This window comes from Xyrauchen texanus, chromosome 46, assembly GCF_025860055.1.
Source record: "Xyrauchen texanus isolate HMW12.3.18 chromosome 46, RBS_HiC_50CHRs, whole genome shotgun sequence".
NCBI lineage: Eukaryota > Metazoa > Chordata > Actinopteri > Cypriniformes > Catostomidae > Xyrauchen > Xyrauchen texanus.
The window spans coordinates 5,315,988-5,342,783 of record NC_068321.1 but is presented as its reverse complement, the minus strand read 5'-3'; the positions used below and the strand labels follow the sequence as shown (position 1 = coordinate 5,342,783).

At 42.9% G+C, this 26,796-nt stretch overlaps 1 protein-coding gene across 2 annotated transcripts; it reads right to left on the bottom strand.

Moving 5' to 3' along the window:
- Positions 1-74: 74 nt before the first annotated feature.
- LOC127638412 (mixed lineage kinase domain-like protein) lies at positions 75-26,491 on the bottom strand. Of its 2 annotated transcripts, none has more exons than XM_052119932.1 (11): positions 25,221-25,226; positions 15,093-15,545; positions 13,719-13,835; positions 5,096-5,273; positions 4,869-4,969; positions 4,198-4,333; positions 3,996-4,080; positions 3,697-3,836; positions 3,572-3,621; positions 3,326-3,469; positions 75-1,709 (listed from the first exon to the last, which is right to left on the bottom strand). In XM_052119932.1, the coding sequence occupies exons 2-11, from the start codon at positions 15,538-15,540 to the stop codon at positions 1,669-1,671; spliced, it is 1,440 nt and encodes a 479-aa protein (XP_051975892.1). In that variant the 5' UTR covers positions 15,541-15,545; positions 25,221-25,226; the 3' UTR covers positions 75-1,668. The 2 variants fall into 2 exon arrangements, with proteins under 2 accessions (XP_051975892.1, XP_051975891.1); XM_052119931.1 differs by lacking the exon at positions 25,221-25,226 and adding an exon at positions 26,386-26,491 and having other exon boundaries at positions 76-1,709.
- Between the last annotated feature and the right edge of the window lie 305 nt (positions 26,492-26,796).

Below are 26,796 nucleotides of genomic sequence, written 5' to 3'. Positions count from 1 at the left end.
CTTTATTTGATATCCTCTGAAAGACATCAGGACACAGTTACAGTGAAAATTAAGAAAAGTCTTATCCACTGAAAAATCAGGTTTTAGGTTTTGAGCTAATTTTCTTCCTTGAAAAATACTCTGCAACACTACTTGTATGAATATATAAACAGATGTTGATAGTTTGTATTTTTTTTAAGGTAGCCTTTGTGAAATGTATGTACAGTATGTAACATATCAGGTTAAATTGACCATGCATTCGTTCTTGTTTCTAACATGAGGTACATAGAGAGGATACACACTATTTTTTCCATCCATCCATCCATCGTCAACCGCTTATCCTGTGTACAGGGTCGCGGGGGGCTGGAGCCTATCCCAGCTAACATTGGGCGAAAGGCGGGGTCACCCTGGACAGGTCGCCAGTCCATCACAGCACTATTTTTCTTTCTTTTAAAAAATCTTTAAATCTCGAGAAGAGCATGCTTTGGATTATACTGTGTTAGCCCTCATTCCCAAATGAACATTTATAACATCAGCAAGGACACCTAGATTTGCTCCAAGGTAAATCAATGCTAATAACCTTAATTTATTCACGTCTTGATTAAGGTCTAATCAAAATCCAGAGGTTCTAAAATGTAATAAACCAACGGACATCTAAGAAATTAGTAAAGAGTCTGTGTTTTATAATAAACTCTCATTAATATTTTTACATTAGGCCTACACCAAACATTTTTATTTATGAAATGAGGCAAGCATTCACAAATGCTCTTTGCAGTAAAATTAACAATTTATCTATAAAACATGATTTAAAAATAACAATAAATTTGTTAAACAATAAAAAAACAATAATATATTTTAAAATAGCCTAATACAATTTTTGAAAGAACTTGTGGCCTCCCTGCAAAACAAGCATAGGTGAAAACACTCATTTTAAATCATAATTAGTTTATATTCTTGTTCTGAAGGTGCATGAAAAAAGAATTATATCCTAACATTTGGATAAATTTACAGACCAAATGCATAAATGTAAATGACATGGTAATGCATGAGAATTACTGCTGTACACTGATGTGCAGTTAGTATAAGAAACAGCAGTGGTAGTAACAATACCAGCTACATATAGGCAAATGTATCATTATTAACTGAAGCCATTTCACTAATAGAAACATTACAGATTATAAGCAACAAAAGAAATAAAGAGATACCAAATTAGGTAAATTAGTGGGAATTTTACAGTAAAAAAAGACTTGTCTGTTAATTGCACAAAGTGATTAGTGGACTTGGAATATACAGTCATATCAATTACTTGGTTTTATATTTTTTTATTATTATTGTATTTTTTATTATATTTTTTGGGGGAGCTTGACATCCCTTATTCACTTTAATTATATGGCGAATAAAAAACATTGTGAGTACATAATGTCATTTTTGTGTCAGCTTGTTTTTTTGTTGATCATATTTTGTAGGGGAGAGAATAAACCAAGTAACTGTGAAGTTCCTCCATTTGAAAAAATAATTTAAAAAATTGCCTGAAGTGAATTAATACTCATGTGTCCAGCCAGGAAATGCAGAAATATATTTGCCAAATACACATGCTTTGGCTAGGCAGATGTACAGTATAAGCTATTGCATCCACATCCTCATCTGATATTCACACTTTGACAGAGATACAAAGGTTTTCTCTTGTCGTCACTCCTCTTCCACCAGTTTGCAGAGCTTATCCACCAACACTGCAAAGGAAAACAAGACAATTTTTTTTAGATTTTATAAAATTCACACTAAATTCACAAGTTCACATTGACATTATCTGTTTGCGTAATCATGTCAAGTCAAGTGGTTTTTATTGTTGTTCAACCATATACAGTTAGTACAGTACACAGTGAAACCAGATAACGTTCCTCCAGGACCATGTGCTACATAAAACAACATAGGACAAACACAGAACCACATGAGACTACACAGACTAAATAACATACCTATATAAAGTGCACGTGCAAACGTGTGCAAAAAGTACGGGACAGTACAATAAATTGCTAAAAATGAACAGGACAATAGACACAGTGAGAGACAGTGCAGTGTCAACCAGTACACAGTAGTGCAAAAAGATGACAGTTTCTAAAAATGCCAAATGTAAACATAACATACTATGAGATAGTGTTCTATGCACATGGCAGTTATTGAGGTAGCAGCCAGTTATAAAGTGACAATAATTAAAGTGCAACTCAGGACACGTGTGTGTGTGTGTGTGTGTGTGTGTGTGTGTCAGTCCAGTCTCTGAGTATTGAGGAGTCTGATGACTTGGGGGAAGAAGCTGTTACACAGTCTGTCCGTGAGGGCCCGAATGCTTTGGTACCTCTTGCCATACGGCAGGAGTGTGAAGAGTGTGTGTGAGGGGTTTGTGGGGTCATCCACAATGCTGGTTGCTTTGCGGATACAGTGTTTTTTGTAAATGTTTTTGATGGAGGGAAGAGAGACCCCGATGATCTTCTCAGCTGTCCTCACTATCTGCAGGGCTTTGCGGTCCGAAACGGTGCAAGTCCCAAACAAGACAGTGATGCAGCTGCTCAGGATGCTCTCAATAATCCCTCTATAGAATGTAGTCTTGTGCCTAATGATGTCAGTTTAATGTGTTAGAATCAAGATTATTTTTAACATTAATATAGGCACATCAATTAAAAAAATGGCACAAAAGCCATTTGCTCTCCTTTGAAATTTCCCACCAATTTAGTTTAGAAATAGGTAAATTTATATACAGTCTTAGGAGGAAGCGGGGACCGGTATACAGTTTTAGGAGGAAGCCGGGACCGGTTCCACAGTCCACATTATAATTTGAATTATAACACAGACTGCTTTTCAGCACAACAAAAAAATACCCCGAACAATCTGCTGTGTGTATCCGACCCTCTCTTCCCTCTCTAGGAGAAACAGGTGTAAGAGAAATCACTGACAGGCAAGGCTGGACTGGTAATCTGGCATACCGGGCATTTTTCCTGTGGGCCGATGCACTTTTGGGCCGTTCAGGGGTGTAATGGCCATCGGGAGAACCGAGCGGGCCGGTGGTTCGGCAGTGAAATGTGCCATGATAAGTAGCAATGAGCCGCCGCGTTACGCAGAACGGATCACAAAACGGCGCCGCGATATGCAGAAAAGGACAGCAAACCCCCCAGCTTCAGCCACTGGGGGCAGTGGTTTGAATTTCAGTAAGTACAGAATGTTACTTATTGTGTCGCCAAATTCACATGGAAATCAGTCTGGACTATTTGAGAATGAAAAGAAGTTGCAGAACCATAGAAGTTAATGTGATGGCCCACATGTTTGGAAATTCATGTGTGTGACAGGGTCTTACCTCCTGCTGTTGGTCTTTCAAAGGGCTCAAAGGATCGGCAGGCATTTATAAGCACTTCTAGCTGTCTGGGACAGTCTGAGGGAAGTGGCTCGATAAACCTTTCTTCAAAAACCTTTTGGTAGATCTGCATGTGCTTTGAGCAGTCTAAAAACAAAGTCAATAAAGACATGGAAGGAGCGCATAATGTATTACAGTATGTGAACACTAGAGTAATATTCCTTAGTATATGAAAGAGATCAGTAATACCTTTAAACGGAACCTGTCGGGTAGCAATTTCCCACAAGACAATGCCAAAACTGTAGAGAGAATATATAGCCAGTGAGCAAGCATAACTTAAATTCAAAATGTGTTTGTGTTTATGTGTACTGTACCTGTAGATCTCACACGCCTTGTCATAGGGATGGTTGACACTCTTAAGCTGTTGTGGAGAGCTATAATAGAAGGAGCTGCTATTTTTGTGTTTATTCTTCTGAAGAGAAGTTTCTGTTTGTGCCAACTCAAAACCTCCCAACTTTTAAAACATGGAAATGAACACAAAGACAGACATACATTAATATGAGATCTACTTCTGTGTAGAATTTTAAAGCACATCTGATGTATGAGAAAACTATTAAATTAGGTGTGAATTCTTGTACTTAATGCTAATTCTCTGAAAGACAATATCCATTACCTTCACTCTGTAACCAGCAGCCACTAGGAAACTGCTGCTTTTTATGGAACCATGTACTTTAAACTTCTCCTCTGACTGATGTAATCTGTAAAGATGCCACAAAATTAGTTTCACCTCACAGTACTTTACATGCAAACCTGGATGTCTCCAATAAATACACATAAATGAGAATGATGTCAAGATAGAAGAACCAGATTTTGACCTGTAGAGTCCCTGTGCTGCATCTAGACACATTTGAGTCTTTCTATCCCAGGGCAGATTGCAGTTACTGTCCAATACTTGTCTAAGACTTCCCTTCTCACAGTATTCCATGACTATCAGGTAGCTTGGATTTTGCTCTATAGGAAACGGAATTCATTTAGAATGATAGTATCATTAACAGTATGGCATCAGTATAGAATTCCATCAGCAAGGAATTGTCCACCCATTAATTGAAAATTTAGTCATCATTTACTTAGCCTCATTTTTTTGGTTTGAGATCAGTATCATCCATATTGGTCGCCACAACACTAAAACAGATATTTTTGCAGAATGTCCAAGCTTCTCTTGTCATTACATAGAAAATGGATGGTGACTGCAATTCTCCTAATTGCACCACATAGAGTAAGTGACCTATACGAATTGTGCAACATTCTACCAAACATCTACTGTAGTGTTCAGTGGAAGAAAGAAAAAAATTGGGGGTTTGAACAATGAGGGAGGGAAAATGAATTTTAGAACTTCTTACAAGTTTTAGTAGCAAGTATGTTGCAGTCAATGGATTACAACGTGTTCAAGTGTTAATTTTGGGCCCAATGAAGAGAGACTTCAGTTGAGCTACTTTCCTTGAACTGAGTGGAACTCATTGAGTGATTTTTGAATAGATAAGCCTACCATTCTCATCCTGGACACAGATCCCGAACATTCTTAAGATATTAGGTGACTCAAAGCGCTTCATGGTCTCTACTTCCTTGTTAAAAATACTCCTCAACTCTCTAAAGAAAATGAAGAAATGCAACAAGAAATGATAAATATGAAAAAAAACATGTGAATACAAAATATATTTCTAGTTTGTTCCTTTCTTATCTCTGTAATATTGGAGTCTGCCAAGTACCATTTACCTGGGGTGGGTCCTCAAAAGACATGTGTATCTCTTGATAGCCACAGTGAACTTGTTGTATGTTCCTTTGTATAGCTCAGAATGGCTAGATGTCATAATGGGCTTAACAGGGAAGTCATAGGTCAGTTCTTCTGGTTTAATCTCTCTAATGTCCTGTAGATACACACTGGGTTTTCCCACTGCCAAGACAAATTCAGCTGCTCAGTTGAGACATCATTCATATAACAGAAATGTACATAGTTCCTTTATGATTTTATTGTTGCCGAAATGCCGTAGTTAAAGTCACCATGAAATTATATTCACAAATCATTTTACTTCAAACAATTTCGGTGAAATGTGTATTTTAGAGTGAAATGGAGAAGATGAGAAGAAAATCTGAGGCGGAGCATGATTTTGTGCTTTGGGAATTCATTAAATGTTAAAAAGGTGGTGTCTCGTACATAGCAAAATGGCGACCTGAGTTTGTTGTGGATTGTGGCAAAAATAGTATTTTGGCTGCATGTGCAGCACCTGGCTAAACTCCTGTTCACTAGGTAAGAGGTAGGGAATGCTGAGCCTTCTCCCACAGTGCAGAGTACCGCCTGCCATGGGTCAAGCACATCATGCTCCAGCCAGATGTGCGAAAGGTTGCTTTGGCCTCTTCATTGTTTTGGAGGTCAATTAGGTGCTCCTGGACTTCGATGCCACTCTCTGCCACAACAACTGGTCCATTATAGTTTGATGAATTAACTGTGTAACTTTTTAAATTGTCGGGGGAAAAAGCGTTATTGCTAAAGTGGACATCAACTCTAAACAGATAAACAGCACCTATTTATTATTGATTGACTATTTTAAAAGCATCGACGAGCTGCTTAAAATACATTCTTTTACAGCATTTGTCCACCATTCACAACATTCAACCATGCACAATAAAATATTAGGATACTTGGGGCAGTGAAAGTGTTTATAATTTAATTATAGACTATAAAATAAATGTATTATTCATTGACAGAGTTTGTGTATGAAGCTAAACTTCATGTTACGAGATGAATTTATTTGGTTATGACATTTTTATTTTAAATGTTTATTTTATTGATTTCAGAATGATTGCAGACCAACGCAGCTGAAAATATCCATTATTATTATTATTATTATTATTATCTTCAGCGGCAGCTGCTGTGAGACGCACAAGGACGCATCCGGAATTTGGGTGCACGAGCAGGATGCAGAACTGCCCTGCATTATCATGTCTGTGAGGATATGGCCCTTATATTATCAGTGGGCTTCTCCAGTGTTTTTGGATGTAGCATTTGCAGTCAAATAGTGAGACAAAACTTCTCAGGGAGTGCTAATAACTACTGTGTTGACTCATTTGTATGTACTGTATTTAATAATAATAATAATAACTCTGTTTTTAATGACTAACAAAGCTTTCACTTTCTTTAGTCTACAGGTGAAACTCGAAAAATTAGAATATTCTGCAAAAGTTCATTAATTTCAGTAATTCAACTTAAAAGGTGAAACTAATATATTATATAGACTCATTACAAGCAAAGTAAGATATTTCAAGCCTTTATTTGATATAATTTTGATGATTATGGCTTACAGCTTATGAAAACCCCAAATTCAGAATCTCAGAAAATTAGAATATTGTGAAAAGGTTCAGTATTGTAGGCTCAAAGTGTCACACTCTAATCAGCTAAACACCTGCAAAGGGTTCCTGAGCCTTTAAATGGTCTCTCAGTCTGGTTCAGTTGAATTCACAATCATGGGGAAGACTGCTGACCTGACAGTTGTGCAGAAAACCATCATTGACACCCTCCACAAGGAGGGAAAGCCTCAAAAGGTAATTGCAAAAGAAGTTGGATGTTCTCAAAGTGCTGTATCAAAGCACATTAATAGAAAGTTAAGTGGAAGGGAAAAGTGTGGAAGAAAAAGGTGCACAAGCAGCAGGGATGACTGTAGCCTGGAGAGGATTGTCAGGAAAAGGCCATTCAAATGTGTGGGGAGCTTCACAAGGAGTGGACTGAGGCTGGAGTTACTGCATCAAGAGCCACCACACACAGACGGGTCCTGGACATGGGCTTCAAATGTCAAACGTCTTACCTGGGCTAAAGAAAAAAGAACTGGTCTGTTGCTCAGTGGTCCAAAGTCCTCTTTTCTGATGAGAGCAAATTTTGCATCTCATTTGGAAACCAAGGTCCCAGAGTCTGGAGGAAGCATGGAGAGGCACACAATCCAAGATGCTTGAAGTCCAGTGTGAAGTTTCCACAGTCTGTGTTGGTTTGGGGAGCCATGTCATCGGCTGGTGTTGGTCCACTGTGCTTTATTAAGTCTAGAGTCAACGCAGCCGTCTACCGGGACATTTTAGAGCACTTCATGCTTCCTTCAGCAGACAAGCTTTATGGAGATGCTGACTTCATTTTCCAGCAGGACTTGGCACCTGCCCACACTGCCAAAAGTACCAAAACCTGGTTCAATGACCATGGTATTACTGTGCTTGATTGGCCAGCAAACTCGCTTGACCTGAACCCCATAGAGAATCTATGGGGCATTGCTAAGAGAAAGATGAGAGACATGAGACCAAACAATGCAGTAGAGCTGAAGGCCGCTATTGAAGCATCTTGGTCTTCCATAACACCTCAGCAGTGCCACAGGCTGATAGCATCCATGCCACGCCGCATTGAGGCAGTAATTAATGCAAAAGGGGCCCAAACCAAGTACTGAGTACATATACATGATTATACTTTTCAGAGGGCCGACATTTCTGTATTTAAAATCCTTTTTTTTTATTGATTTCATGTAATATTCTAATTTTCTGAGATAATTTTTTTGATTCATAAGCTGTAAGCCATAATCATCAAAATTATATCAAATAAAGGCTTGAAATATCTTACTTTGCTTGTAATGAGTCTATATAATATATTAGTTTCACCTTTTAAGTTGAATTACTGAAATTAATGAACTTTTGCACGATATTCTAATTTTTCGAGTTTCACCTGTATGTTTGAATGGAGGGGAAAAAGCAACAAATAATTGAAATGCCAATAGAACACAATAAGAAGTGTGCTGAAGGACAGTTTTGTCTTCATACATATAAAGCATATGCTTTCATTCTGAAACCACTTTTAAGTTTGTTCAGCAGGATACCAATCATAAAATGTGAATATGAAATGCAACAGAGGTGATTTTGTTGCATTTCTATTGACTAATTACTTTTCTTAGTTATGAAGTTTAAAATAAGCTTAAAATATTGATGTTACAATTTTGAACAGATTAATTCGGACTTGACTAGGACTGTTTTGACTCGGTCAACTCGGACTCGATTGTTTTAAGACTCTGACTCGACTAAGGTGGACTCAAACCAAACACTACTTCAAACTTCAACAAATAGGCACAGATGTATGTTTTATTATCATCATCATAATTATTAATGGAATGCTTAGATCAATCGACCGCTGATCGGAATAACTCACTCAATAGTCTCTCAACTTGGACAATCACATAAATTGATCACATTTTGAAAAAGATGCAAGTCCTACTGCAACTTCAGCACCACTTTCATGTCATCACTGGTGTGTTGGTTTTAATATTCTAAAATACAATATGTGTGTATAAATGCAGCGAGGATGATCACCAGTCAATGGTTGAAAGACAATGAACCTGATTCAGCTGTTAAATATGCAATATGAAAAGATTATGCAATTTTTTGTGACCACGGTGTCTCTGTATTCATCGGACTTAAGGAAAATAATAATAATGCAGGTTGCAAGGCGAGGTATAATTCAAACTTCTTTATTAAATATCTCCCAAACTAACGGCTGTTCAGTCCGTTCACCCTCCACTCTCTTCTTCACTCATTCACTCTTCTGAATTGAAATGTGTTGGGATAAAAATAAATGAATCAACCTTTGTGTACTTAATGTTCATGAAACTTAAATCAGTATAAATACTGACTGTTATTTCATTTGATAAAATGTATGTAAAATTATATTTTAATAATAAAAAAACATTCTGTGGGAAACTTTTGCCAAGATCCAACAAAATGTAACTTAATGAAATAATAAATTATACAATATTTCGATATATAACAAAATAATTTATTAATGTAAAGCATATTTGATTATATTAAATTAAGTGTCTGTGAGCAGAGATCTTAAAGGTGCTGTAAAGGTGCTATTTTCATGGAAAGGTGGGTAAAACATTTTCATACTCCCTGAACAATATTAATAAAATAAGTGTTGTGTGATGTCTCACCGTTCTCTGTGACATCTGCTTAAAGCACCTTTAAATATAACCTGTTACGACAGAGCCACAGATAAAACTTTAAATAATAGTGATTGGGATCAGTTCAGATGACACGATATTGGTAATCAGCATCGGCTGTAAAAATCTTGATTGGAGAATCCCTAAATAATTTTTTTATTGTTATTGCTACTATTATTATTATTGCCTACTACAGCTATAGCAGTCGCCAACCTTAACCAACTGAGGGAAATTATTTAACTGACGTCTGCCTACATTTTCCCTGTATAGGTCCAGTTTGGCAAGGAAGCTGCGGATTATGGACTTTAAATGGACCAGTTTGAAACCTCTTCCCTGGAGCCTGAGGGTGACCTCATTCATCTACTCAAAGAGGTTGGCCAGGTAGTTGCAGGAGGTCACCTTCTTAGCGAGGTCTCCATCAATGCCTTCGAGAAACTCGATAACCGTGGCAAACATCTGACTAAAGCAAGTGAGACTGTTGTCCTTGAAGAGCCAATGCACGCTCAAACGTCTCGTTGCTATCTTTTTATCTCCCTCCAGCTTTCACTCTTAATAAAAAACAGCTGTCAGAGATCATTTTCCCCAGGTATTCCAATCTCTTCAAACATGTGACGGCAGACAGGACCCTCGCCAGGGAGCAGCAGGAAGATAATAGTTTGAAGCATTGCTGGAAACAGGTTTGAGTGGTGGATGGGTGAGACCTTTTTCCCCCTCCTCACCCCTCTCCACACTTTGAAGTGAAAAAGGGCTTATTGTACTGCGTAGCATCCAGGCGGGATGGGGAACACTTGTTGGTCCTCACAAAAACTAAAACAAATGATTCTCAACCTAACCCATTCCTATCCCATGGCTGAACATCTGGGACCAGAAAACACCCTGCAGCGAATCCATATTTTCCATGGGCCAGGAATCATGCCAGCATCTGACGGTTCTGCAACAGCTGCACAGTGTGTCAATGGATGGTGCCAAAGAAACCCCTACCGCCCCTGGTACCACTGTCAGTCATCAAGGTGCCATTCGACTGCATCGGTATGGACCTAGTAGGACCACTTCTGAAGCCTGCTTGGGGCACGAACACATCTTCATAGTACCTAGAGGCCTTCACCTCGGTATACCACCCCCAAACAGACTGGCTAGAGGAAAATCTGACACTATCTGGGCATTTTGCAGATCCATTTGTTATATATGTGTCAGGTCGCTAAAAACCTGAGGTATGTAACAATGTCTGGCAAAAACTTTAATACATTTAATGGTTAAATTATTGTTAACTATTGTCCAATTATAACTATTAAACATTTTAATTTCATGTTGACTTTAAGTTACGTATGATATTTGCAAAAAGGGCTAATTTAAGTTGTATATGGTGACAATGTTTACAACAATTATTATATGTGAAATAAGTAAATGTATTTCCCCTTCTGTCACTCACTCGATATAGTGTCAATGTACTGACACTAGGGGTTGATCTCTAGAGCCTGAGACACCTTCAGATCTTTGAAAAAAAAGGCCAATGAGAATTGGCAAGTAGAATTTGCATTCCACTCACCTGACATACGGGTATAAAAGGGAGGCTGGAATGCAGATTCATTCAGATTTTTTCTTCGGAGCCAAGCGGTTGTGTTTCAGTACGTTGAAACACTATCAACCATTCACCTCTTCAGAAGAAGCGTATGCTGTTGGATATATGGGGCATTTCCAGCGGTTTCTCTCCACTGCTGCACTCCACTGCATATTATGCTCCTGGGCACTTCGTCAGTGCTTAAAAAAAAGAGGGTCTTCTCTAAAAGTGTAGATTTAGCACAGTGACGTTGAACGTCATTTTAAAGACGCATCTTTTTAAAAATGCCCTTCCATCGCTGTGCTGTTCCTGGATGCAGTCGTTACCTCTCCGCCTCTGACGGTCACGATCACTGCCTCACAAGTCTGGGCTCAGATCAGGTTGAGGAAGCGTTTGTGGATGGTTTATGTTCTCATTGCGAGAACATGAACATGGCAACGTTGCGGTCTCGGCTTTCCTTCTATCGAGGGAAAGCCACTTCAGCTGTACCCCACAGTGGTCCTCCTAACTACGGGTACGAGGCCAACCCGGTTGACACTGAAAGCGATTTGGGGACTTCAGTGGATACGGTGGTCCAGCTGATATGGAGTCGATTTGGCAAGGTGCAGGTAGACCTGTTCGCCTCCTAGGAATCCTCCCACTGCTTGCTCTGGTATGCCCTGACAGGAGCTCCCCTCGGTACAGACGCGCTGGCCGGCACTCTCTGGCACCCACTCCCAGACCTCTGGAATCTCCACGTCTTATCCTTGGATGGGATGTGGAAGATCTAACCGGTCTACCGCCCACAGTGGTTAACATGATCACTCAGGCCAGAGCTCCTTCTACAAGGCAGCTGTATTCCCTGAAGTGCTTTATCTTCGCTAGGTGGTGTTCTTCCCTTGGCGAAGATCCCCAGAGATGCGCAGTCGAGTTAGTACTTTCCTTACTGCAATAGAAGTTGGACGGGCGGCTGTCCTCCTCCACTCTCAAGGTATATGTAGCTGCTATAGCAGCATATCACGACGCTGTTGAAGGTAAGCCTCTCTGGAAGCACGACCTGATCATCAGGTTCCTGAGAGGCGCCAGGTGGTTGAACCCTCCTAGGCCACTCCTCTTTCCCTCATGGGACCTCTCCATGGTACTTTTAGGCCTACGGAGAGCCCCCTTCGAGCCCCTAGAGTCAGTCAAGTTAAAGGCTGTCTCATTGAAGACCGCCCCTCCTGACCGTGCTCACTTTCATCAAGATGGTCGGGGACCTGCAAGCATTCTCTGTCAGCGAAGAGTGCCTAAAGTTCGGTCCAAAAGACACTCACATGATCCTGAGACCCCGACCGGCTATGTGCCGAAGATTCCCATGACCATTTTTGGGATCAGGTGGTGAGCCTGCAAGCATTGCCCCCAGAGGAGGCAGACCCAGCTTTATCATTGCTTTGTCCAGTGCATCCTTTGTGCATCTATTTGGATCGTACGCAGAGCTTTAGACGCTCTGAGCAGCTCTTTGTCTGCTTTGGTGGAAGCGGAAAAGGAACGCTGTCTCCAAACAGAGGCTTGCCCACTGGATCGCCCCCTTGCAGGTTCGAGCACACTCTACAAAGAGTGTGGCATCCTCGTGGGCACTGGCTAATGGCACTTTTCTTGCAGACATCTGTAGAGCAGTGGGCTGGTCAACACCCAATACCTTTACGAGATTTTACAATCTCCAGGTTGAGCCGGTTTCGTCCTGTGTTCTTAAGGTAAGTTTTATTACGCGGGGCAGCTGGCTGGGTGTATCGCGTGTGTATAGCGTCTTTCCCCTCCATGAAGCTGAAGCCGTGCTCTCTTCTCTCCAATGCGTGTTCCTGATCTGTGAACCCTGGATGTCCTTCCTCCTAACCCTATAGCTCATGGAATTTGTCATCAGGCCCAGTACATGTGCTAACGTGCCCTGTACTGGGGTAAGTGCTCCTCAGGTCTCGGTTACCCCGGTAACCTCCTGTGATGTATCTTCTACGGTACGGTCTCCCTTTCTTTTTTCTTCTGTAAACCCGCGTCTCCCTTGGCAGATTCCTCTCTGCCCTGGTCGTTGTGTTTGAAGAGCTCCCTCCCTATGAAGGGCAGGACCTACCACCGCCCCTCTTCCTTGTGCACCCTCAGGCCCATATGATGTATTTGCCACTTTCTTACCCCCCCTCAGGGCACGGTGTGGCCTCTGCGGGGTCTTTTCCCCCTGAAAGAATAGAAACGGAAAAGAATGCCTTCCCCGGCGTATTTTATGAGCATTTAAAGGCCCCAGACAAATCTAAGATTCTGTGGAGAGAGAAAAGGCCATGGCAGGCACGGCCTGCTCCCATACTAGATATGTCTCGGCCATTGTGGCATTTCGTATAAGGGAATCCTAGTGTCATTACATCAACATATTGTCGAGTGAGTAACAGAAGGGTAACGTCTCGCTTACTGTCAAAACCTCCGTTCCCTGATGGAGGGAACAAGACACAGCTGTAATGGCCGGGACCTTGTCTCGGCTCCTCATTGCAAAAACCTGAATGAATCGGAATTCCAGCCTCCCGTTTATACCCGTATGTCGGGGGGAGTGGCATGCAAATTCTGCTCGCCATTTCTCATTGGCCTTTTCTCAAAGATCTGAAGGTGTCTCAGGCTCTCGTGATTGACCCCTAGTGCCACTACATCGACACAACATCTCGTTCCCTCCATCAGAAAATGGAGGTTACAACAGTAACCGAGACGATACAAATTTTTATTAAAATATTAACTATTCAGTCATTTATATTATCATTTAGACATTTTCTGCAATTACATGTGCCACAGGGCAAATCAGCACTTAGACTTTTGCTTCTATACATACATGATTCCAAGATATCTTTAATATCCTGCACATCCCTGTGCGTTTGTTCAACTGTCCTTTGTACAGCATCAACCATCGTGTTTGTTCCTCTAGTGTCCTGGACTAGAGACTGGAGCACTATTGTAAAAAGAATACCTTTTAATAGTTAGATCAGTGTTAGTGTTTCTCAGTCTTGGTCCTAGAGGAGCCCCTATACTGGATATTTGGGATGTGTTCCTTATTTGACACATCCAGTTCAGGTCATTGTTCTTCCACTTGTGAGCTAGTCAGTAGAATCAGGTGTGTTAGTTAAAGGAGACATCTGAAATGTGCAGAGCTCTGGGTTCCTCTACAACCAAAACTGACAAACACTGTAGGAACTTTTCCACAGAGAAAGAGCCAAAGCACAACTGAAATAACAAACAAAACAATGTTCTTCCACAAGTAACTTGCAATTTTAAGTTTCATCCACAAGTGTTGACAGATTCCTGAATTCTAAAGTATGCCTTAAAATGTGCACTCAGTAAATGTTTTCATTTGTCATTTTGGACTTACACAGTGTCATGAATGTGTGGAAATGCAGGAGAAGGCAGACGGGTAGCTGGGATCCAATAGCAGTTTATTGACACAACACTAAATAAACAAACTCGGGAACAAATAAAAAGATCCACAAGGGGAAAAGGAAACTAAAAGACTGGAACAAACAGCAGGGAACAAGAACGACAGGGTAAGCCTCGAACGAACAGCAGGGACAACGAACATCAGCAAACATGAACATTCAACGATCGACAAGGGAAAGGAAAACAAACAGGGTTTAAATACAGCAAGGAACAAACAAGAGAATGAGGGACACCTGGAAGAAACAATCAAGGGAACACCAATCATAATAACAAACTACAAAGGACTACAAAAACCAAACAGGAAACAGGAACCAGGAAACAGGGACTAAACTGAACTTCAACATAAAAGCACAAAGACAAAAGACACCAATGAACATGACACACAGACTGTGTGGATGCAGGATCATTCAAACACAATAATTGTCAAATACAGGTGCCATTGTAGAAATGTATGACTGGATTCCTCATCTCATGTGAGTGCTCATGATTTTATACATATGCTTCAAACTTAGTATTCATTTTGTGTGGAGTAAAACTTTTTTAATCAGGAAAAAATGACTGACTGTACCTTTAAAGAGTGATTGAATAAGAAGTTAAAATCTCTGGGGGGAAGCCATTGGATTTTGACTGACTAAAATGTTGGGAACCCCTGCTTTAAGAGTTTAAAAGTAATTTTATCCAACTACAAATCCATACAGCAAACAAATAACATCTAGATTGCTCTACAGTATATACACCTGTTAGTCAATACAGTATTGGAAGTATTGTAACTCACAACTGCGAAGCTCCAGACAGTCGCTCTGCCTGTCCTCTTCATCTTCCCGTAGCCTGGTTGCCTCTTGAAACACTTTGACTATGCTGTCCCTATGCTCAACCTGAAGCACTAGAGAAAGTAACTGAGCAGCATCGTTCAGTCTTTCATTTAGTGAGATGAACTCCTCACCAAAGTGAAATGCTTTTGTGATGCGTTTCAGATAGTTGATGGTAGTGTATTTCCTCACAATGTTCTCTGCTAATTCCAGGGTCTGTTTAAGTTCATAAAGCCCTCTTTCTACCTGCTTAGGCTCCTTGCCAAAGCCTTGAACCTTCACAGCTTTTACTAGCTCCGTCAAAGTGGACACACGGTGAGCTAGACGCTGGCAGCGCTTCTTGTTGGCCTTCACCTCCTCACACAGGCCATACAGCTTCTCTGCTATGGCTAGGATTGGTTCAATGATGTCCATTACAGCTGGAAACATAGAACACAAACCACAAATTTATTGAGCAAGTGTCTGGTGATGAAATTAAATAGGGAAGCTTGGAGATATTTGTCAGAAATTTTACTCCAGTGAAAATTACTCGATACTCGGGGTAGGTTTATTTTTGAAAATCAATTCCTGCATAGAAATCAACAACTACTCACAATCTCATCGATATAAGAATGAGGAAGAAAAGAGACTTGTGTCAGAATACATACAGTATATCAGCTGATTACTTTTCTACACTTTTCTCTTATTGTTGGAACAGTCAAATATTATATTTTCCACATGATCATTTACGCACCCTCATGCCATCCAAGATGTGTATGACTTTCTTTCATCTGGAGAACACAAATGAAGATTTTTATAAGAATATCTCAGCTCTGTAGGTCCATACAATGTGGTGGGATAAGAGAAAGTGTCAAGGGGCGTTTGAAATTCCTAAAGGGGTTGATGACGTAACACAAAGAATTCCAAATTAGAAAAATATGTGTCCAAATCCCGAATATATTTGTCAGGCCGTGATCAAACATGTCGCTACTACAACCACGAAACTAAAAGCTACTTTAAAATCTTACTACATAAAATAAAAGCAGCCTAGACCTACATATTCAAAAACTTGACTTTTCGATAGCCATGATATACATATTAGACCACCAGAAATAAGTTTTATTTACACCGTTTCAGCGGTTTTTACCGTGAATACAGTCAAGTTACCATGGCAGCACCAAAAATTAATTGTGCCTGCTTTACTCTAACGTACCCACTCATTGCGACCCGTTAAACATGCATAATATTATGGTAGGTTAGAACAGCCTGAACCGCTAACCGTCACAATCAATAACAATACTGTGAAATAACCAACTAACAAGGGCCAATTATTTAATGCTCAAAAACATGAAAAAATTAAAATAAAAAATAAAAAATAAATATATATATATATATATATATATATATATATATATATATATATATATATATATATATATATATATTTCAGCATAACTTTTCATCAATAAAATCCCTTTTCACATTCATATTGACTGACAGGGTGGGAGAGTCTGGGGGAAGGTGCATTGTCCCCTCACGCCCCCTCGTGATCATGTCCGGCCTCAATATTTTTTAATACTCAAGCCATGCTGATTAATAAAAGGGATAACAGAGAAAACAGTGCCTTTAGACATATTACAGTCTCTTGATTTGAGCTACATTTTGTCTATAACTCTACCATGCAGTATGCATCTCATCCACAGTGACCACTTTTTCTTAAACCCATAGCAACTTATTTGATTGGTGGTGCTCATCATTTACTCACCCTCGTGCCATCCCAGATGTGTATGACTTTCTTTCATCTGCAGAACACATACAAAGATTTTTAGAAGAATATTTCAGCTTTATAGGTCAAATCAATGCAAGCGAATGGTGGCCAGACATTCCAAGCAACAAAAAGCACATTAGTGGAGCATAAAGTTAACCATACTACTACAGTGGTTAAATCCATGTCCTCTGAAGCGATTCAGCTGGGTTTGGGTGAAAACAAACCAAATTGTAACTCATTTTCACTGAATATCTTGCCATTGCAATCTCTATGCATGATCATGATTTCAAGCTTGATTTCACTTTCTCGTGCTTGATGCTTGCGCAGAGCTTTAGATGGCACTGTAGGAGGTGTAATCGAGCTTGAAATCCTGATCACCAATGAGACTGCTAATGTAAAGATTTATAGTCGAAAATGCTGTTATATTTTGGTCTATTCTCACCCAAAACCAATTGGATCTGTTCAGAAGACATTGATGAAACCACTACCATGAACCCAGAGTCTTATGGATTACTCTTATGCTGCATGTATGTGCTTTTTTGAGCTTCAAAGTTCTAGCTACCATTCACTTATATTGAATTGACCTACATAACAGCAATATACTTCTGAAAATCTTTTTTTGTTTGTGTTCTGCAGAAACAAAATGAAAGTCATACACATCTTGGATCGAATGAGGGTAAGAAAATGAAATGAACTATCACTTTAATGGTGCATTCAAGTCAAATCAGAATGATAATATTTATGGGATGAGTGTAAATGAACACCACAGTCCATAAAAATTGGAACACCAAAGGAGGGAGTTGAGTCATATTAGTGACCAGAACAGAGACTTATGGGCTCTTTTCATTTGGGCCAATAAGCAACAACCCAGAACACCCTGGCAACTGCATAGGTATGCGCTGAAACACAGTTAAAACAAATGAACAGCATAGCAACAACCTGACAACCACCAAGAACACCCTGTAAACTGCAGAGTAGTTAGCAAAAAACACAGAAAACAACTTAGCAACAGCATAGTAACAACCTGACAACCACATACTGTAGCAATGTGCCAAACACACAGCAGAGATCACCTTGACAACTGCATAGTATGCCCTAGCAACCATCCAGAAAACCCTAGTAATACTGTAGCATAAACATGCTACAAAGCAAATATAACAATCTAGCAACCAACAGAAAACGACTCGGTTACTAACGTAACCTCGGTTCCCTGAGAGGAGGGAACGAGTATTGCGTAAGTAGCTTACGCTATGGGAAAACTCCGTTTCTCGAGAAATATTGAAGTCTTTATGTAAAACGCATTGCAGCTGCACAGCAGACAGCGATGAGCCGAGGCAGCTCGGTCATTGGCTGTGCCGCGGCAACTGCTTCGAACCAATGACGGGCGACTCTGAGCGCGCGACCAATGGGCGCGCGCCTGCGTCAGCGCGCTCAGAGCCTGCCGAAATTAGCATAGGCAGGCTATATAATGGGCACCCCGTCATGCGAGTTCCTTTAGGTTCAATCGACTGAAGCGAACTGACCAAGCACAAGCACAGCAGCTTACGCAATACTCGTTCCCTCCTCTCAGGGAACCGAGGTTACGTTAGTAACCGAGTCGTTTCCTATCGAGAGGTCTCTCCTATTGCGTAAGTAGCTTACGCTATGGGAACACCATGTAAAACGCCGTGCGTGCTGACTTCGCTCTATAAAACCAGAGGCAGGTGCCTGAGCTTTAAAGCAAAGTGATTATTCCTCGAGCCGACCAGCGGCGAGCTATATACTAGGGATATTACAGAGCGTCCTTGCCAAGGCGAGCTCTTTGTACAAACACAAGCACACATCTTATGTACTGAGCTTTTTATGTACTGGTACGCATAATAAATCCTCTAAGTCGGTCAGAGACGGACCTTATAAGGGAGGAGGTGATGTCCAGCATACACACACTCTATTCCATTCTATAGTCAGGCTGATAGAATGTTGGAATGCAATGAGGGGACCTGTAGGTTATAAAACCTGATAAATGTCGAAGGCGAGGCCCAGCCTGCCGCCGCTGCAAATATCTTCAATGGGTATCCCACTCGACCACGCCCACGAGGAGGCCATGCTCCTCGTAGAGTGAGCTCTGATGCCTAAGGGGCATTGAAGGCCCTTGGCTTCATAAGCCAGCACTACAGCATCCACTATCCAGCGCGATATTCTTTGCTTTGAGACAGCGAGACCCTTAGTTCGGCCGCCAAAGCATACGAATAATTGTTCCGTCTGTCTGAACAGGGCAGAACGTTCCAAATATACTCTGAGCGCCCTGACCGGGCAGAGTAAATTTGCGTCGCTTTCGTCTGCTGGGGACGATAGTGCTGCCAGAGATATCACCTGTGCTCTGAAGGGTGTATAGAGCACTTTAGGAATATACCCGTGCTTTGGCCTAAGGACAACTCTGCAGTCGTTAGGTCCAAATTCCAGGCAAGCAGCGCTTGATGACAGCGCGTGCAGGTCGCCCACTCTTTTAACTGAAGCGAGTGCCAGCAAGAGCGCGGTTTTGAGCGAGAGCTGCTTAAGGTGCACGGTTCGGAGAGGTTCGAACGGGGCACCCTTGAGTGCGTCCAGGACCGTGGCCAGGTCCCATATCAGCACCGAAGGTGGGCGAGGAGGGTTCATCCTCCTAGCGCCTCTTAGGAAGCGAGCGATCAGATCGTTTTCCCTAATGAATGTCCTTTATCAGGATTGTGTGACGCCGCTATGGCAGCCACATAGACTTTGAGCGTGGAGGGTGTGCGGCCCGCCTCCAGCAGCTCCTGCAAAAAGCGAGTACACTTGGTATCTCGCGCGTTTTGGGGTTCAACTCTTGGTATCACACCAGTCACTGAACACTTTCCACTTTCGGGCATACAAGCGCCTCGTAGAGGCGCTCAGCGCCTCAGTAATGGTTCTCAAAACTCCACTGGGGAGGATCTCGGGGAACCCGTTGAGGGGCCATGCATGGAGGGCCCACAGATCGGGGCGGGGATGAAGAATCATCCAGCTGGCCTGTCCGAGGAGGTCTTGCCTCAGCGGAATCGGCCATGGGGCAGATTGCATCATCTGTATCAGTTCTGGAAACCACGTCTGGTTTTTCCAGAGTGGGGCTACCAGGAGCACTGCACATTTCACCTCCCTGATCCGACTGATGACCTGAGGTAGCATCGCGATCGGGAAAAAGCATACAAGGGGCGGCTTGGCCAAACTTGGGCGGCGTGTCCGTGCTTTTGAGAAGAAGAGAGGGCAGTCGGCGTTTTCCTTGGAGGCGAAGAGGTCGACCTCTGCCTCGCCAAAGGTTTGCCATAACCACTGAACCGTCAGAGGGTGGAGAGACCATTCTCCTGGGAGAACCTTGTCTCTGGATAGCATGTCCGCTCCTTGGTTCAGGACACCTGGCACGTCGCTGCCCTTAGCGGCGCAGGTGGTGTTGTGACCATAGAATGAGCTCCCTGGCCATAGAGTGCAGGGAGCTCGACCTGAGATCCACCTTGGCAATTTATATCTGAAACTACCGTCATGTTGTCCGTTCGGACCAGGGCGTGTTCGTTTTAGGTACGGAAGCAGGGCTCTGAGAGCCAAGGCGACCGCTTTCATTCCAGACAGTTTATGTGTAGGCGCTTTTCGGGTTTGACCAAAACCGGAGACGAAGCCTGCCCTCGTAAAGAGCCCCCATCCTATTTTGGAGGCATCTGTCATGATCATTTTTCTCCGCGTACTCACGCCCAGACTCACGCCGGTTTGATACCAGTTGATGGCTTTCCAGGGCGTCAGGGCTTTTATACAGCCGTGATTCGCTCTGATCAAAAAGTGGCCCGAGCGCCCGCGGCGTGAGTGGGGACACGGCTCTTGAGCCAGCGCTGGAGAGGGCGCATGTGCAACAATCCTAGCTGGAGTACAGCTGATGCGAGGCCATGAGACCGAGCATTCTTTGAAATCGTTTGGCGAGGCGTGTCGCACGTTCTGAACGATGTTGCAAGGCGTCGAATAGAAGCGCAGCTCTGATGAGAGCGCGCTGTCATCTGCACTGAGTCTAGCACTATTCCCAGAAAAGAGATATTCTGGCTGGGGGATAGCACGCTCTTTGCAAAATTGATTCTCAGACCCAGGCATTCTAGATGGCTGATAATCCAAGATCTGTGCATCATTAACTGGTCCTCTGATTGTGCTATGATTAGCCAATTGTCGAGGTAATTCAGTATTCGCACTCCCTGCTGTCTCAGGGGAAAGTGCCGCGTCCATACATTTCAGTGAATGTACGGGGGCCAATGATAGGCCGAATGGTAGTACTGTGTACTGGTATGACTGTCCCTCGAGCGAATCTCAGAAAGGGCCTGTGATGAGGCGCTATCGGAATGTGAAAGTAAGCGTCTTTCAAATCCACTGATAGAAACCAATCCCGAGGCGAACTTGCGCGAGGATATGTTTGGTTGTTAACATTCTGAGCGAGCGAATCATTAAAGCTTTGTTCAGATGTCTGAGATCCAGGATGGGGCGAAGGCCACCGTCCTTTTCGGGACGAGAAAATAGCGGCTGTAAAAACCGCCTCGCTCAAAGAGGGAGGAACAGTTTCTATAGCGCCCTTCTCTATCAGTTTGAGCACCTCGGTGCGTAGAACATGTGACACATCTTTTCTCACTTTCGTCTCGACCACCGCTGAAATGCGGGGTGGTCTCTGGCGAACTGAAGTGAGTATCCGTGTTTTATTATGTTCAAAACCCATTTCGGCATGTCGGGGATTTTTTCCCAGGCTTCTGCTCGCACAGATATGGGCTGAATGCTGGCTGGGGGCGTGTCGCAGTGACGTATGGGCCCCACCGGCAAATCGCTTTGTGCTAACACAGAGTCTACGGCTCCCAGAGGTGCAGGTGCGTGCTGAGCAGCCGTATTGAGTGCCGAGTGCAGGGGTGCGTGTGAGAGTACAGGCACGTGCGCTATCTCCGAGATGCTCACAGCATGAGTCGGAGAGATGCTTGCAACTGTATGAACAGTGTTTTGGGGTGGGGATGCATACATCATAATAGGCACGCGCGCCACATTCATAAAGCTTTCCGCATTTAGCGGGAAGTTTCTTTGCTCGCGCATTGCATCTGTGATGCTTGCGGCATGAAATAGAGAGCTGTTTGAAACTGTATGGGTAGCTGTGTGTAGGGGTGCGTGCAGTACAGCAGGCACGTGCGCTACACTTATAGTATTTCCCGTATTTACTGGGGAAGTGTTTATAACTGTGGGAACAGTGCTTGTGTGTAGTGGTGCATACATGACAATAGGCACACGATCTACATTTTTGGGACATCCAGCCTGAACTGGGGAGGTATTTGGCACTGTTTAGACAGTATTGATATGTGGGAATGCGCACTTTAGTGTGGACATGTGAACCCTTAGTGACACAGGCAGAAAATGACTCTTTTCGTGATTTCTGTGTGTCGCCGTAAAAACGGCATTTGATTGCAGGTGAGTGAGTTTTATGACTGGCCCATTGACTGCTGTATAGACATTTCCAGCCGCCTGTAAGGGGACTGAGTAATGTTTTAGATGTTTGAGAGAGAGTGGTCTGGCTTTTGCGAGACACATACTCTCTCTTTTTCTTCCTGTTGCTAGGAAGACTTACGAGGCTCCGTGTTCAGAGTGATTCTGGGCCGAGGACCTCGTTGCTCGTGCGGCTTTCTTCGGCCAGCGGACGCGGCGGCGTCGGCGTCCTTTTCAGGTCTGCTCTTCGGCTGGGAGGCGGGCGGCTCTGCCCTGGCTCGCTGCTGCTGCTGGGGCGGTTTCTGAGACGAGCTGGAGTGCTTGGGCAGGAAGTGATGCATAGCTTGCGAATCCTTCCGAGTCTCAGTGAAGCGCTCAGTGAATTCTCTCACCGCCGGTCCGAACAGGCCGCTTGGGTGACAGGCGCGTCAAGAAATGGTGCCTTATCCGTGTCCTTCATCTCCGTTAGCGTTAGCCACAGATGGCGCTCAAGGACGGTCAAATTAGCCATGGCCCGGCCGATGGATTGGGCGGTGGCCTTTGTGGCTCGCAGGGCTACGTCCGTAGCGTTGCGCAGGTCCTTGAAAGCCTCGGGTTCAGGTCCAGACTCGTCCATGGTGCGGAGAAGTTTGGCCTGAAAAACTTGTAGGACCGCCATCGAATGCAGCGCTGGCGCAGCTTGGCGGCGGCGGCGTATGCTGCGACCGGCGAAGCTGAGGTGGTTCTGCAGAGCTCGAGGGGTGAAGCTCTGGCCTTCCATCCAGCGGTGGAGGGTGGGCATAGATGGTTGGCCACGGTCTCCTCGAGGCGGAGTTGCCTCGTAGCCTCTTTCTCTCGCGCCGTCCACTGAAGAGAGCGAGGAAGAAAAAGAAGGCTTTAGGCGAGCAGAGTCGCGGGGCTTTCCACGACTTTGTGAGCTCGTCGTGGACCTCAGGGAAGAAAGGAGAGGGTCTCTGTCGGGGGCCTGCCGGCGCCTGCAGGAACCACTCGTCCAGCCGGCTGCTGGGTGGGTTCTTCGGGGAAGACCAGTCGAGCCCGAGGTCTTCCACGGCTTTTGACAGGATACTGGACGATTTCCGAGTCCATGCTGGTGCCAGCGCTCGTGTCCGCTGATGTCGATGGCGCGGGTCGAACAAGCCCGGCCAGTCGTCGGATGCAGCGTCAAGAGAGAGGCTGTCATCCTTTCCATCGTCGTCCCCTGATGTGCCGAGCGAGGCGAGACCCACCGCTTTGTTGGAGGGGTGCAGGTCTGCTCTCGTGAAGTGGACTGGCGGCGGGGAGATTTCTGGTAGCAGTGATGTACGCGGGGACTGAGCCGGCGTGGCGTCACCGAAGTCGGCGTGCTCTGGCAGCCTCTGTGGCGGCGCTTTTTCTTGCGCGGCTCGAGCGGAGGTGGCAGCACGGTGGAAGCCGGCTCGTTCGCGGTGAAAGCGGCAAAGCGAGCGCGCTTCGGCGAGGCCCAAGGAGTCGCGTTCGGGGCATCCGCCCTGAATGAGTGCAGCTTCTGCATGGTCCAGACCCAGGCAGCGAATGCAGATGATGTGCCGATCTCCGTCGTGAAGAGGGCCTCTGCACGAGCGCAGGCTGAAGGCATTTGAAACAACGCCTTGGAAAATCACTCTTTTACTTTTAAAAGCGTCGCGAGGCGGCGCTTGCAGTAAAGGATATGCAATGCGTGCCGGATGGCGTAGCAGAAGGCTTCGAGGCGGCTGAAGGCGCCGGCGTCCTCTTAGCAGTCCCGCTGTAAGCTTGTCAGCGGCGGAAAGACTCCAACAATCCGGAGGATCCAGCGAAGAAGGTCTTCGCTGAAGGAGATTAAATCTAAAGGAACTCGCATGATGGGGTGCCCATTATATAGCCTGCCTATGCTAATTTCGGCAGGCTCTGAGCGCTGACGCAGGCGTAGCGCCCATTGGTCGCGCGTTCAGAGTCGCCCGTCATTGGTTCGAGCAGTTGCCGCGGCACAGCCAATGACCGAGCTGCCTCGCTCATCGCTGTCTGCTGTGCAGCTGCAATGCGTTTTACATAAAGACTTCAATATTTCTCGAGAAACTGAGTTTTCCCATAGCGTAAGCTACTTACGCAATAGGAGAGACCTCTCGATAGGGAACTAGTTTTGCTTAGGCAAAGACCATTCACATCTTCATCAATTATCAAAATAAATATGTATGGACATATTCACTGGCAAATATAAAAATAAATATTATTGGACATTTTCATGAGTGCTGGTAATTATTCATTCACATCATACCGTGTTTAAATGTAAAATGTAAACCCATGTGATTGACTTTTATATGAACAGGTCTCCTGGAAAGGCTTTCATAATGTTTAAGCCTAAACGTATTAAATTAATTACTTACACGATCAGTTTCCTTTCTTCCCCAGAGACAGACGACAGAACACGCAATCTGGCGCACGCTTCGCTTGTGATTTTGATTCAGGTTCATGATTCGCAAAACAAATAATTCAGACTGCTTTTTGAATCTTTTTGATCAGTTAAAAGGAATCAAATTTATACGATTTGATTCTTTTGATTCTTTAACGAATCACACATCACTATCGCGGATCAGCATGCATTTTTACACGTAAAGCTGCTATTTTGTTGCTGTGCTCAGTCGCAAAAGTAACGAAAGGGTCTGGAGAAATTTATTGGAGTAAAATTGTCAATTTTCTCTTCAAAATGTAGTAAAGTGAAAGTAAACATCCAAAGAAATATTTATACTCAATAAAGTAGAAACTTTTAAAAACTGTACTTAAGTACACTATAACACCTCTGCTTACAATACTGTAGAATTCAATTCTGATACACACATCGAAAGGTCCAGTCATCAAGTACAAACAAAATGTTAATATGTATAAAGACCAACAACTTAACTGTAATTACTTCTGATTAAGAAACTTCCTCTTGTCATAACTGGCAAAAACCCTGTGAAGCCCATCACAGGAATGTGAAACAGCACTTCCTCCCCCATTTCACCACTTCCTTATAGAATATATGTTCATTTTTATGTTGTGCTACCCCTGTACTTCTATCGTAAATGAGATGAGACCCGAGATTTATGCTACCTTCAAGTGGACCTTTAGATTCAAAATTTGCATCAAATGTGTTAACTGTTATGTAAGGCACTGGTTACATTTTACAATAAGGTTCCATTTGTTAACATACTGTACATTTGTTAATGCATTATGTATCATTAACTAACAATGAACTAATATATATATATATATATATAGTCTATTATAGTCTATTATTAAACTTATAATAATAATAATAATTCCAAAAGGTCCACATACTCTTTTTCTGCAACTGTAGATTTTCACAATTCAGCTGAAGATGCGGGTAAAATTTGGGCAAATGTAATGCAGATTTTTTATTTTTTTTGTGAAACTATTCTCTGATTGTGCTGATGCATCATAATAAAAGTGAAACTTGCTAAATCAATTCCTAATACTTGTTAAACCCTCAGCCACTGTTCCTCTTCGAGCATGATTTACAATCAACTATAAATGTTTTGAATGAAATGGCTACAACAAAACAACTAAAGAAAATGAAATGGTTTTGAAATGTACTGCACGTTAGCCTAAAAAAATAAATGAAATAAAATAAATCTAGCACTACCAAAGGTACTTTCACAATCTGTTGCGATTAGATCTGAAGCCACAAAAAGGAAACTCACTGTGAAATTTGTTTCATTTTGAACTATCCACTGTCTATTTATAGCACATGTCCAGCTACAGTGCAAGTCACCCCTTCAATCTACTTCTGTTATATGCTGTAGACTTCTCGCTTTTTAGGCTACTGTGGAAATAACTGTAGACCCCAGTAATTCTTTACCATTTAAAACGTTGTGCCTTTAGGCAAATATGCTGCTCAGGTTCATTATTTACATGTTACGAAAGGCAGGTATGTGTACTTTTAAAAAACAACCCAATTTGTCTTACAATACTGTAGAATTCAATTCTGGTACACACATCGAAAGGTCCAGTCATCAAGGACAAACAAACAAAACGTTAGTATGTGTAAAGACCAACAACTTAACTGTACTTACTTCTGATTAAGATACTTCCTCTTGTCAAAACTGGCAAAAACCCTGTGAAGCCCAACACAGGAATGTGAAACAGCACTTCAGTGAATCTCCTCCCCCATTTCACCACTTCCTTATAGAATATATGTTCATTTTTATGGTGAGCTACCTCTGTACTTCTATCGTAAATGAGACCTGGGAAGCTCGTACCTACGAGTTGGGCATTTGTTACAACGACATGTCACGCGTTCAAGTGGCAACAAAATACTGAAGAAAAGAAATAGGGCAAAAGCTCTTTTTCTGTTGTACAAGTGAATAAACATAAATAAATACACCTGCATAAGTGTATTACACTACACAGAACGTTCTCTAATGGTTCTTTTTAGGTGTTATTGTCATAAAATAAATTTCCCAGAACATTGCAGGGAGATTTCT

What these genes read in the sequence shown, in the direction of transcription:
- LOC127638412 (XM_052119931.1), bottom strand. Translation starts at nt 15,540, where the DNA reads ATGGACATCATTGAACCAATCCTAGCCATAGCAGAGAAGCTGTATGGC. An exon ending in CTTTTGAGGACCCACCCCAG is followed by an intron (nt 4,970 to 5,095) that starts GTAAATGGTACT and finishes CATTTTCTTTAG; the next exon opens with AGAGTTGAGGAGTATTTTTA. An exon ending in AAGGCGTGTGAGATCTACAG is followed by an intron (nt 3,622 to 3,696) that starts GTACAGTACACA and finishes TTCTCTCTACAG; the next exon opens with TTTTGGCATTGTCTTGTGGG.